Source organism: Enoplosus armatus, chromosome 15, assembly GCF_043641665.1.
Source record: "Enoplosus armatus isolate fEnoArm2 chromosome 15, fEnoArm2.hap1, whole genome shotgun sequence".
Taxonomy (NCBI): Eukaryota; Metazoa; Chordata; class Actinopteri; order Centrarchiformes; family Enoplosidae; genus Enoplosus; species Enoplosus armatus.
This window is the reverse complement of record NC_092194.1, coordinates 9,493,891-9,505,933: the sequence shown is the minus strand read 5'-3', so window position 1 is coordinate 9,505,933 and position 12,043 is coordinate 9,493,891. Positions and strand designations below refer to the sequence as shown.

Genomic DNA, 12,043 nt, shown 5'->3' with positions numbered 1-12,043 from the left:
GCCACTGTCTGAAGAGTGATCTCAATCTGTTATACACATTTATCTCTTTTTTTTCTTTTTTCAACAGTGAAACTGATCTGGAGGAAGTACTGACATTCTACACACAGAAAAATAAATCAGCCACCGTCTTCCTAGGAACAAAAGTTAGGAGTGTTAAGAAAGACGTTCATGAAGTAAATGCCTCAGGAGATTCAGGCAACTGTGAGAATTCCAAAAGTGAGTTCCTCCCGTGTTTTTTCCCCCATATTCTTGTTACTGTAGGTCTGTTTTATGTTTGATATTTTATCATTCAAGCACAGTAAACAGGAATTGTTTAGATTTGTGAACCCCCTCAAAAAAGTAAAAGGAAAAATACTGAGTCATCTGGGGTGAAAAAAAGGTCAGCTTTAAACGATTAGCACTCATTGGGGGAAAACAAATGCTTGTCAGAGCTGAGGAATGGCTAACTGATGATAAAGGAGCTCTGGCTTCTTTCCTCCTTTGAACAGCTCTGCCTGTGGCCAAAAAGGATTCCAGCGCTTCAGAGTCCTCACTCTCCACAGGGAAAGTCAGCAGTGACCCAGACATCAAGGCCACTGAGAGTCGGCCTTCTGTCCGTACTTTGTCTGAAGACCAACAGGCAGCAGTTAGAAGTGGTAAAACCCAGCCGGAGGTCCAGGCCTCCCAGCACTGCTCCAGCTTTCCTATGACTTTAGACTGCACACATATTCATCTGCAGCACTGCTCTCACGCCTCGACGTCCCCGCCTCTCCATTGTCCGCCGCCGCCTCCACCTCCTCAACCGCCGTCCTACGCACAGTCCTTGGCAAAGTCCCAGTTCTGCCATCCGGAGACTCTTTCTGACCCCCCTGCGTACACCTCTGCCGTGGTGGTCACACAGCCCCCGAGAGCAACTTGGACAGCTGTTTCCACCGGCTCTAACACAGTCTCTACTGGGCAACCAACCCAGGCGCTCAGAAGGATTCAGTCCTTTACCTCATCGACGTCCAGCTCCGGAGCAGCCTCATCCATTCCGAGTGCCACGCACATCTACAGCCAGAAGCTCTCTAGACCCACCTCTGCAGGCCAAGGTACACTCACTATTCTACATGCTGTTGTTCATCACATTTACTCCCATGTTCTCACATTTGTCTTCTGTCATTCTGTACGTCAGTGATCAGGAGGAGCAGCTCCAGTAAGCTGAAGTCAAACTCAATGGAGACATTCAAGGAGTTAAACTCCCTGTCTGCCCAGGCCCAGTCTAACCAGCAGGCCTTCATCTCAGCCCTGCAAAAGCTGGCTGACAAGCAGGTTGCTCGCCACTATGCCAGCTCCAGTCACATCAACCTGCTGACACAACACGTGAGTTCATTGTATTTTTAACCTCTAGAGCCCACTGCGCCAACAGCTACTCCCGCCTGGAGCCGGATGTTTCACTGTGCTTGAATAAGAAGCTATGTTGAGTTATTAAGCAACTGTAAAGTGATCTGTGTAATGTTTCATGTAAGGAAGAAGAATCTGGCCCCTCTGCAGTAGTCTCTCTCTGTGAGGTCTCTGATATTTCTCTTTGTTGATGCGTAAACCTGGCTCTGACCCCATGCTGATTGGCGGCATCTAGCTGCTCATTCATTCAGCAGACCTGTTGGAGCCGGAGGGTCTGCTGCCTCGTACCGTGCACCTTCCTCTTTCAGCCCTCAGTTCGCCTGCAGTCTGTGGGCTGGGGTTGACGGGGGGGCTCTGGAACTGGGGTTTGAAGCTGGATGGCCTAAACAGTGGTGAGCCGCATCAACCCTCAGCTCTGTGTGAGGTCTCATTATCAGATGCACCATGGGGGAGTGATTTCTGTTGATACTTAACAAGCAGCCACTTTTTTGTGGTAATTGATGCTTATAAATAGAGGAATGTGGCAAATTGGCACTGAGCAGGGGAGCGGCAGCTCCGTTGGCTCCATCACCACCTTCTCCTATATTCCCCAAAGGTTTGTCATTCGGTGTGGGGAGCCCCTCAACTGTTCCTCCCTCCTCCTCCTCCTCCTCCTCCTCCTCCTCCTCCTCCTCTGCCTCACTGGATTTTTTCTGTCAAAGTTTTTTGTGATGGCACCAGACCACACAGACTGCAGATTTTATGGTTTCCTTTTGACTGTACATTATTCTGTCTATCTGAAAGGTGTTTGCTGTATTTCCTACGAATAGTTAATCCTGGGCCTGGCAGCAGTTTATTTTGCAGAGTAAAATCGTCCAGTGTTTTGCACTTAATGGCTCAAAGTACATTTGGTGTTTTTTTTTTTTAGGGCTCAGATTTGAAGTCATTAAATCACTTGCTGAACTAAATGGAGAACTTTGTAAACACGAACAACACCCTGTTACACTAGTTGACCTATAAGGTTTAAGTAATTACTCACTCTCATGCTGGGCCACATGTATACACAACAGAAACTGAATTTGAGTAAAGCCAGGCATAGTCACTTTCAATAAAGTGAATGTACTCCTACGCTATGACGCATATATATGACTGTGAATCCTTCCAGCATGTTTGTATCTGCATATGTTTATGTCCAAAACATTATTATAAGACATCCCTGTAACACTGTGTTTCAATTAGACAAGCCGGTGTACATGACTTTAGACGATGGGACATTATAAACACACACACACACACACACACACACACTCACACACATATATATATATATATATATATATATATATATATATATACATCCTGGAGGATGGTAAATGTGCCTTATGTGGTAAAGAACTATTTATTATGATAGATACATATAAAAATGTTGTCCAAAAGCCCTGCAATGTTGGCACCCACATGTGTGTTTTCATTTTCTCAGTTTCGATGAAACAGTTTGTATGAATACGACCACTATACCTTAATAAGTTACTTTAAAGCTGTAGCTGTGTAGCACCATGCTGACACATTTTTCAGGTTGTACAAGGCTTGGCAGCATTACAATTTTCCTATTGGACATTTAGTGGAAATAAAGTAAATAAAACATCCCGGCATTATAATTAATTAGATTTCACTGAACATAATTCCCAGGGCAGTACAGAGGTGCAGTTGCTGCAGTAGTGATGATGTGGTTGTAAACAGATTTGAGCTGGCGAGTCATGATAGCTGATTCTGCTCGAGATGGAGGAGAAGGGAGAGGGGACCACCTGGATTTAGTGCTGAGCGGAGACTAGCTCTGCCATGTGCTGTGTGTACATTTCACAAGGCCCCCCAGATACAAGAGTATGAAGTGGTCGATGTAGGGAGGAACACAATATGACTGCTTATTCATCAAACATTTCCATTGCTTTAGACATTGGGATGACTAGTAGTGAGGTGTTTGGTTGAAGTGACTTAACTTGTGAATTTGAGCTGAATCATCTGTTGAAGTTTTCCCCTCTGCCCACAGTTGACCAACCTGAACCTGGCCAACAGGATGCTGAGCAGAGAGAGCTTCACACTGAACCCTAAAGTGCGGCATACTGCTGCTACAACCCAAGGGCCAGTGAAAGCTGTTCACTCTGGAACGGATCTATGTACCAGCACTGGGTGAGTCCAAAGACATGTAGCATATGCAGGGAGTACTTTGGGGGTTTTATTTAAAAAAAAATCTGATTTATATATTTAAACAGCCTATCAAATCCTGCATGAAGCAGTAACTGCAGCGTCCTATCACAGGCAGAGCAGACAGTCACACAGTGAGCCAGTCAGCAGCCTGCTACACAACACAAGAGATTCTGAACAGCAACTCACATTAGCTTTCCTGCTAAAGTCGTCTTATCTAACTTATAAACATGAGGTTTGTTGAATGAGCTACTGAACAAACATTCACCGGGGATAAGTCCACTGCTAACGTCAGTTTGCAGGCTAGTTAGCTGCTCAGCTGCAGCACATTACAGTATTTAATGGTACCTGCAAATGTAGCTTCAGTCTGTTTAGATGCTGCTGTGGTCCTTACTCTTCAGTACCACTAACAACACGCTGTCTGCCTATGCCATGTAGCCCACAACTCAAGTTTCTTTACTTTGTAAGCCATTATGTTTAAAAGGGTTGACTAAATGTAATTTCAGTTGGACTTATATATATTATTCTGTGGATGTTGTTACAGTTCTATTACTACACACCTCTGCCCCCTTATGAGTGCTCCAGTGCTCCTTTTGGTCAAATTTCACCATTGTGTTCATGTGCATTATTTATTCACCCTCCCCTGAGGCAGCAGAGAAGCAATAGTGTGTTTGGCGAAGATGCTTTTTTCATTCTTGAGATTTATGTCTTTGAAAGATTCAGAAAAGCTGTTCATGTATTAAGTATTATTCACTTTGGCCAAATCAATGTCCTGCAGATTTTCTGTGTTATCAACTTTATACAAGTCTTTACTGCAGACACTTAGGTCCTGGCAATAACGTGTGTCTTGGGCAATCTGATCAGTGGACAGCTCTAAGTACGTCACTTCACACCTGGCTTTAGAATGCATGTCCACATGCATCTTGAATGACCACTTGTGATCGGATCTCACTTTCCCGCTTTATGTGAAAATGAACACATACATCATTTTGTTTGCCAAAACGAGTTGTTCTTTTGAACCGGCGGGAGGCAACAATGAACTTCCCATGCCTAGCCTGCTGTAAATTAGAAGAAGAAGAAGTTTGCAAAGACCTTGGCGCGTGGGCAAATGAAAACAGTAGAGTGTACTTCTGCTTATGCAGAGGACGTCAATTGAGTAGGTGGTCCTTCAATGTGACCCAGGACACATTTGCGTACACACTGCTAAAAGAATGTAGCTACATGCGTCCCAGACATCTCCGAATGTGGTCTGTTAGATCGGATCGCAATCTGTTTTGGGTGCATTCACACCTGTACTTAGAGCTGTCCACTTGTGATCGGATCACCCAAGACGCATGTTAATGCCAGGTGTAAACAGGGCCTTAGATTGTGGTAGCCTATTTGGTCACACTCAATAGAATATAAAGGCATTTTAATGGTCTCTTACGAATTTTCAGATTGAGGATTGTTAGTCTTTGGGAAAGGATTGCAGAGTGCCTGCGCTCCTCTGGGCAAGCTAGTTCAATACGTGTCTGGAAATGGGCATTTTGTTCATTTTTTAATTGTGCGTTGTTGGGGTAAGTAACTAGGAGTGTGTGAAGCATGCTGGCAGCTTAAAACATTGCATTGGAGGAGTGGAGTCGGTGGTGAGGGGGCAGTGTCAACACCCCCCCCCCCCCCCCCCCTTCCTCACCCTATTCCTCAGCCCTCTTACATTGCTCTGAGAAGAGAAGGAAGGAAACAGAAGCACAGGGTATGATCACACGGTCATGCTCTATGGTACCAGGCCATGATAACAAACCTATTGGCCATTGAATGTGTAATTCGTTGAGGGGTAAGCATCTATGGTCACTCCCCTTTTATTTTTGTCTTGATATGTGACAATGTCTCAGACAGGTTGGCCTTGATCTTAGACTCTGTTTTTCCAGTCTAACCCTTTCTTATGTATCAAGCTGTCAGAGAATTACAGGAATGTCTGGCCTTTTCCTGTCTTAAAAAGTTTTTATTTCCACAAACCAAGAAGAGAGATTTAATAGAATAATTTTACAGATAGACTTTTTTTATATATGATACAGACGAGACAGAAGCCACCTTTTGATCTCCTATTTAAGTTTAGAGCATTAGTGCTTTGACAGATTTCTTCTCCGAATTCAGTCATTCCCTTTGAATATTTCTGCCTTTCGTTATATATTGTTTTGGCACTTTATTCATCGGAAAATACATTTTAGTCCAGCTTCACATTTCAGGTTAATAGTTCATAGATAAATACATAGCTCCCTTTATCTTCCCATTTGTCAGTACAAAAAGCTCTCTTGTACCCCAGTACTCCCGGCCCTTGGTTTGGCGTTCACCTCTTACTGCAGTGAAATGTCTTTAATAAGATATTAGGATAAATTGCCTTGATTTCACCTCGGCGCTGTTTCTTATAACACAGAATTTCCTGAGTCCCCCCCCCCCCTACACTCGGGCTGACGGTTTGTGCCAAACATACTGAAACTGTTAAGCACACTGGCTCTTTAAGCAACCACAGGGGTGAAGTATGATGGGTTTCAAAGAGTAGCATGGCTCTTTGAAGTGCCGCTGCCAGGATCTACCAGGTATGCTGCATCAGCACTCTGAGAGCTGCTGCCTCACTCCACTACATGTCTTCATACACCCACAGTTAACTTTTGGGATCATTTCCGGTGTTGGACCTCCTGATATGTTTATGATGATTTCCATTCAATGTACTTCTGAAATGATGTGAGCAGTTTAAAACACTCAGACATTCAGACTACAGTCAAGGAGACAACCTCAAAATCAACAACCAGTTTGTTGTGTTTGGTTACTTCTATAGATTATCAGACAGTTGTAATAAGTTGCCCTTATTGTAATAAGTTGGTAATTTTATAAAGCAACATCTTAGTTTTGGCTGATTCAACTTAGTTTTGAGTGATTTGGTTTGCTTCTGCAGTTGTGCTTTGAGTTTGTGATGGAGCTCCAAGTTTGTCTTGTATTAGTCAAGTGAACACTCATTAATGTGTCTTAAGCTGCATTAGCACCCTGGCCACAAAAACTGCCTCCCCATTTTCTTCTCTCTGTAGGCACAAATGACCGGAAACTATTATCGCTTCAGTGCAACGTTCACTCCAACACAGCTAGAACTGAGAAATACCACAAGCCTGTTTATGCAGGGTATTTTTAGTTCTGTTCAATACTTTGTTAGATTGATGTTTGACTTGGTGGACTTTTGTAAGAACATACCATTCCAAAGGATTTTATGACAGCCCATTTGCTGAACCAACAACCCGACTAATCAGAAAAACTCTGGTGAAAATGTAAAACTTCTTTGATGGGGGGACAAAGTCTCCACAAAATTGGTTCGATGTCTCTCTTCCTTTGAATTTAATAGTTTTTATTCACATTGATTGGAGCCAGATGTGGTAATAGGAAAGAGAACCCTTAAGGTAAGAACACGTGAATGGATTTAGGTTATTCAGCGGATACACAACACCTTTACAGCAGTACACGTCCCACAGTGTGCAGTATTAGGGTGTCAAATGTGTGACACTCAGATTGACAATGGATCAGGACTGAGTTGCACCAGCCATTACTAAATTTGTCTATAAAGTAATTCCCAAGTAATTTCTAATTAACTACTGGTTTCAAACTAGTGACTTCCTAAACTGTGTTGCACCATTACACTTGATAAAGAGTCTAGTCTAGTCTAGTAAAGACTTCAGTAATGTGTAAACTGGTTGCAGGGATACATCTGCAGTGCCACATAGTCAAAAGCAAACTATGTAAACAACAGGAACATAACTTCCAAATACAATAGTTTTTAGGGGCCAAGCGAAGTTATCCAGATAACTCCGTAAACCTGTTTCTTAGAACAGACCTGTGGTAGTTTCATGATGTTGCTCATCACTGCACTAACTAAAGCATCATCATCCCTGTCTGGACTGCTCCCACAACAAATCCCCAGACACTAGTCATTTTTTTGTATTTCAAAGACAGTTCTCTTGAGTGTCATGTTGCAATAAAACAGGGTAAACAAACAACTGAGTAATGGCTGGAAATACCCTCACACTCTTGAGGCGGCTGATGTTTACATTGACCAGGCAGGGCTTTGAGATACTGTGGCATGATGTCATCTCAGACAGTCCATTTTCCCACATTCACACTGAGTTAGATTGATGCCGCACATGTGCTCAACTTGCACTGCTGTGTTGTTCTACTGTAAGTCATATCAGCATATTACAGGACGGCGAGCGCAGCGGGGAGTAAGCTGACACCGACCAGCAGAAGTCCGGCAGGAAGGGAAGTCCCAGATAGTTGGAGCTCCACACATGTGCTGCACTAGTGAAGAGAAACTCAGATGTAAAACTGCTCTCTTTCAATTCTTTTTCTCAATTTCATTGGTCACTGTGTTGGACTAAGAACTCTTGCTGGTTTTAAGTTCACAGTGATCTGTAGTATTTTTTTGCGTGGTGTTGTGTTGACAAGCCCTGTCTGAAAAGACTTCTCCTTGGGGTCCTACTGCGACATTGTACTCATAGAAAGCATATGCTCTTGACTGAAGAAGTAGTCCGTTTTAGACCATATGCTAATAAAATGGTAGCACTGAAGGTCCCCGTGGTCCAGTGTGCAAACTGCAGCCAAGCTAAAGGAAATGACTGCTGTAAACAAAGAACGAGTTCTTGTTTTGTCTCCTGGCGTTGTAGAATCTCTGGCCTTATGAGGTTCACAGACAAGCCTTTGTTTCCAGAAGCTAAAAAAATTGAATTGGCCCGCGGTCACACCAGTTGTTTTTGCAATATATATGCCATTATGTGAACTGAGAAATGCATGGGCGGATAGCATGTTCACATGAGATCCCTTGTGTCTTTGTTTGGCCACACAGGACAGGGCTTTCTTTTTTCACTTGAGCAACACAAGATTATTATCCCACAGTGTGTATTGTTCAAGATTAATTGAATTCTAATTTTAGAGCTTATCATAGTTTTGTTCTAAAAATATAGCAGCTATTGTGATTTTAAGTCTACAGTGTTTTCTTTTACTCTAGACCAATGGACAAATGTTATTGCTTGTAATGGGAGGAATTTCCAAGAACTTTTTTTGTCATTATGACCCCCAGGGATCCCATTTCTTCAACTGCACTTGTATCTCTCTCTTTTTTTCTCTTTCATATTTTTCCTCGCAGCTCCCAATAGTGCTCTTTATGGCATTATTTTTGGCTGAGGTGGTACATATGCAGCAGCACACTAGACTCTACATAGGCTCAATTTAAGCGTGTCTGAAGGGGAGGCTGGTCACCTCATTGCTTTAGCAGGGGCCAAAAAGAAAAAAAAAAGAGGCTGAAACAGGCTTAGTTTTAATGACAGATAATCTAGTTACAAACTCGTGGAGCTCGTCAAAAGGTTTGCTTTCCAGGTTGTGGCTTTGTGATGTGAATGGAACGTGAAGCTCGGGGAGCACTGAAGCAAAGTGGAAAGGTTTTTAGTTCTGCCTGTGTTTGCTACAGGCTTGCCCTCTACTTTGACTCTGATTTGCACGCTTTGACTTGAGGCTTCTGTGGCTCCCGACTGGGACTCTGTCAGCTGTCTTGTCTTTTTAACTTTTTGCCGGTGGTGTGCAGGAGTTAATTAGCTACTGCCACATCTCTGCCTTGGTTGGGTGGTAATATAACTGACAAGGAAAAGCTGGTAGCAAATACGGTGCTATTATGGCTCACTGTTGAGCCACTGAAACTTGCACCATCTTGCAATATTCCAGGTAATTATTAGCTAGTCAGTAGTAGCTTTATTTGAGAGTACAGGGATTTAAGGACAGAAGAGCACAAATCTCATTAATGTTTGTCATCACTTATATATAATATTAGAAAGAAAGACTTTTGTTTGCAATAATTCCAACATTATGCTAGCACTCCTACTTCTCAATGTATGCAATAATACTATTTTGTCAGCAAATGTATTAAACTACCAGTGAATCAATAGTAACAACGAATGCTTTCGTGCCATAGCCGAATTGTCACATCTCAACTTCACACAACTTTAAAGGAATAGTTTGATATTTTGGGAAATACGCTTAGAGATTAGATGAAAAGATCTCAAAATGAAGCTTCAGCCAGCTGCCGGTTATCTTAGCGTAACATAAATACTGGAAACAGGGGGAAACAGCTAGCCTGGCTCTATCCAAAGGTAACAAAAACCTACGTACCAGTATGTCCAGAGCCATGTTAGCTGTTTCCCCATTTCCAGTCTTCATGCTCAGCTAAGCTAACCAGCAGCTGGCTGTAGCTTTATATTGGACTGACAGACGTTAAAGTGGTATTGATCCTCTAACTGTGAGCAAGAAAGCAAATGAGCTTATTTCCCAATAGGTCTAATTATTCTTATAAAGAATAATGTCTTGTTCTTCAGAGAGGGTTATGGAGGGTTTTCCAACCTTCGCTTTCTCTAACAGTGCAAATAAGAAAACATTGAGAAGACACATACACAGATGGTATTACCTGCAAAGCAGTGATTCTGAAGAGGACGTAGGTGTGTGTTTTTGGGGATTTAAATTCTCTTACCTTTTCACTGACTTCTCTTCATTTCTGCTGTTCTAGCCACAGGCCACTGAAGGATGAGGAGGGTCTTTGGGATGGGCAGATGCAGAGTGCCTATAGCTTGGTAACAGGGGTGAACCCCCACCAGCGCTACCAGCCCACCCAAGGAAGCTACCAGCTTCAGTTTGCTATCCAGAAACTGCAACAGCAAAGACTTCAGTCTCGACAATTTCTGGACCAGAGCCATTGCAGACACCAGGTATAGCAGAGAATTTGGTTTGTTTCCCCCCATTGTATCATCATGAATATGATACTTTAATGACTACATTCATTATTGTTAAAGGTGTACCTCCCACCAGTGTCCTGTCCACAGAGCACAGTGAGCTGGTGAAGGCCAACTTTCATCCTCAATTGCACGATAGCTGGGTAGTTACTTTCAGACACATGGGCTTGAATCTTTGGTGGAAAAATGGTTTCCATGCTCACTACTGCCCAGGGTTTTTAGAGGCTGTGAATCTCAACAGCATCATGTCACTGGGATTTGTTGTTGATACTGAATTCCTCCTGATTTGTTCCTTTTAAAACATTCTTTTATGTTTTGTTCAATAAGTATTTCGTAAAAGAGTTGAGAGAAATGCATTGTTCGGCTTCTTTTGTTTTCGTTTCATGTCTTACTTTAATATCAACACCACATGGATGAACTGAACACTGTGTATGAGAACTATTGAGCTGTAACTCAGGAAAACCCTCATATTTGTGTCTGTACAGAATATTCCCTTACCTAAGCACAGTGCTGTCCAAAATAGTCCAAAATACACCCACATCAAGGGGAAAGCTTTCATGTTAGCATTTGCAAAGCTATTCTGAGAATCCCTTTCCAAACCACTCAACAAAATGGTGTTTGGTGGGAATATCCTCCTCAACAGAAGCTCATTCCTGGAGAGCCAAACATGACTCCTCACCCCAAGATTACATTGTTTGGCCGAGTGACTCGGCTAGGCTTATATTGGAAGGTGAGTAATCAAGGAATGCTGCCCATGAGGGCATTAGAGAGGCTCCGGCACAGAGTCCATTGTGAGTTTGAAGTCTTACTATTACAGTTCATATCAGATTTGAGCTCCATTTGAGTTCCCATTGCAACACAACTAAAATTTGGGATATGATTTTCTCGGCAGCAGTAATGTAGCGACAAAAAACCTTTTAGTCATGCCTGACTAGCAGTGACAGATGTGATTTGGCCGCTGTTAGAGGGAGATTAAAAAGGTTCGGTCATTTCGCACAGCATAATTTAAATGTTTAGAGAAAAAAAGGTAGGCCCTCCATCTTTCTGTACAATTGCTTTGAAAGAGGATCTTAACAGGAAGAGTGTGTTTCTTCATTTTCCAGAGGATTTTGTGGAGTCGATCTATGGATGGAGAGGAATGGAGACAGGAGAGTGCCATGGGACAGCTTACAGGGTGGAATGATTGGATGCACCCACTTTTTTCCGATCTGTCCTGAGTAATGCAGTTGCTCTCACGTCATTGTTTTTTCATCATCTTGGTTGGGCCCTAATTAATGCAATTGAGGTGATATTTCTCTTGGCTTGGTCCGGCAGCCTTACGCAAGGCACTTTATGAAAGTGATCCCGTGCCTTTCCTCTGTTCCATTCCCCCTCTCATTTCATCTCACAGTCGGAACACAGTTGACCAAGTTTCTTTTATTGCTGCTCCCATCATACTCCAAGCCTATGGAGGCAGGAAAGTCTTGAACAATCTGAAATGGTTTGTGACATTGAGGACTGCATGTGGAGTTTACAACAGAGCCATCCTGTTGTTCAACCCTCACAAACTGAGGTTATAGGAAGGCTGACTCTGGATATGGTTGTCCCACCATCAAATCATAACTCCCTTGCCATTGGTTCCACCAACATGGGTCTCTCTGCCAGTCTGTCCTAGCAATGCGTATCTTTACTGAAACTGAGGTCTTCTATCCTGCATCCCCTTTATGTAT

At 42.9% G+C, this 12,043-nt stretch overlaps 1 protein-coding gene across 1 annotated transcript in view; it reads left to right on the top strand.

Moving 5' to 3' along the window:
* The window catches only part of ttll5 (tubulin tyrosine ligase-like family, member 5), a 42,294-nt gene that overhangs the window by 22,470 nt on the left and 7,781 nt on the right, over positions 1-12,043 (top strand). The window contains 5 exon segments of the mRNA XM_070920444.1: positions 68-216; positions 489-1,070; positions 1,154-1,341; positions 3,389-3,528; positions 10,112-10,310. Coding sequence (XP_070776545.1) covers positions 68-216; positions 489-1,070; positions 1,154-1,341; positions 3,389-3,528; positions 10,112-10,310 — 1,258 coding nt within the window.